Here is a 1,851-nt window from a genome sequence, read left to right as displayed (position 1 = left end):
ACCAGGCTGGCCTCTGCCTCCCAAGTGCTGGGATTAAAGGCATGGGCCACCACTGCCCAGCTGTGTTACGCCATCTTAATGTCTTTCACATAACTACGTACGAAAAAAAAAAAAAAAATTGAGGGTGTGTGTGTTGCATGCAATGTTTGTGCACCATGTGTGTGAAGTGCTTAAGGAGTCCAGAAAAGGGTAGCAGAGCCTCTAGAACTGGAGTTAAAGACAGTCGTGAGCTGCCATGTGCTTGTTGGGAGCAAGGATCAAGCTGGGATTCACTGGAAGGTTAGCCAGTGTTCCTAACCACTGAGCCATCTCTCCAGCCTCACATGAGTCCTCTTGACTCTACAATTACAACAGATAGCCTTCTCAATGACTGACTCCAGACGAAGTGCTTGGCTTATTTTAGAACCATCTTTTGGGAAAAATAGGCATTTTAACACTAGCTAGTTAGGTGTGGTGGCCTGTGCCTGTAATCAAGAGGGCCAGAAATTCTAGCCGGCCTAGGCGACATAGTGAGACTGTGTCTCGGCAAAACAAAGGACGGGATGTGTGTGTGCATGGTGAGGGGGTATGTGTGTGTGCATGGTGAGGGGGTATGTGTGTGTGCATGGTGAGGGGGTATGTGTGTGTGCATGGTGAGGGGGGATGACGGCAAGCTTAGGGCCCCCTCTCTCTCCATGGAGTGGACATCAGCACATGCAGATGGCAGGTGAATTGCCTGTAAGATGTACATTATCTGTCTGATAGTCTTAGGTTGAAATGGACACAAATTAAACTGTAGAGTGAACCTTCAATGTGAGAAGAAAGCTGATTTGTCGGGTATCAGGCACTTAAGCCTCTTTTTTTTTTTTTTGGCAAAATATATATTCTTTTAGACCAGTGGTTCTTAGGTTCTCAACCTTCCTAATGCCATGACCAATTTTTTTTTTTTTAAGATTGATTTATTTATTTATTTTTGGTTTTTCGAGACAGGGTTTCTCTGTATAGCCCTGGCTGTCCTGGAACTCACTTTGTAGACCAGGCTGGCCTCAAACTCAGAAATCCGCCTGTGTCTGCCTCCCGAGTAAAGGCGTGCACCACCATACCCGGCTGCCATGACCTTTTAATACAGTTCCTCATGTTGTCTTGACTCCAAACATAGATTAACTTCATTGTTATACTTCATAACTGTAATTTTTGCTAGTTATGAAGCATATGTAAGTCTCTGTGTTTTCTGATAGTCTTGGGCCACTGGGACTCCCGAAAGGGTCACCACGCACAGGTGGGGAACTCTGTTTTAGAGACACCTGCATAGAAGTGTGAACTAATAAATAGACTTGTTCTCTCTACAGAAAGAGACATTAGCTTAAAATCAAGTCCCTGAGTTCCCCAGAGGTGGTTGCGGTCTGCCCTTTGATGAGCAGGTTGTGTGGAGACACCACCATTTCTACCGGTTTGTTGTTTGTGTTGTACATGGGTGCCATGTAAACTGTCAGGCTGTGGTTGAAGAGGAAAGCATCCTTGCTTACAAATGTTTGGGAGACATTTGTAAGATGTCCACTCCAGTAACCCTTGCTCTTTTCCTGTGCTCTCTACTGTGGGCCATTCCTTTCTCCTCTTGTAGAAACGAGTTCCCTAATGAAAGGATCCCTACCCTGAAGGAAGCTGTCACAGAGTGCCTCCGCCATAACCTCACCATCTTCTTCGATGTCAAAGGCCATGCAGATATGGTACAGTTCACTCCATGGACTTCGCTATTTTAAAAAGATGTCTTATATAAGCTAATCATTTGTAAAACTAACCATATATTTTCTTATTTATTCTTTTTTTTTTTTTTTTTTTTTTTTTTTTTTTTTCGAGACAGGGTTTCTCTGT

General features: G+C 44.0%; 1 protein-coding gene across 1 annotated transcript in view; it reads left to right on the top strand.

Annotated features, from left to right (window-relative positions):
- The window catches only part of Gde1 (glycerophosphodiester phosphodiesterase 1), an 18,775-nt gene that overhangs the window by 10,120 nt on the left and 6,804 nt on the right, over positions 1–1,851 (top strand). Inside the window, 1 exon segment of the mRNA XM_029531266.1 lies at positions 1,601–1,745. Coding sequence (XP_029387126.1) covers positions 1,601–1,745 — 145 coding nt within the window.

The sequence above is a fragment of the Mus pahari genome, chromosome 1 (assembly GCF_900095145.1).
Source record: "Mus pahari chromosome 1, PAHARI_EIJ_v1.1, whole genome shotgun sequence".
NCBI lineage: Eukaryota > Metazoa > Chordata > Mammalia > Rodentia > Muridae > Mus > Mus pahari.
This window is presented reverse-complemented; position numbering and strand designations above follow the sequence as displayed.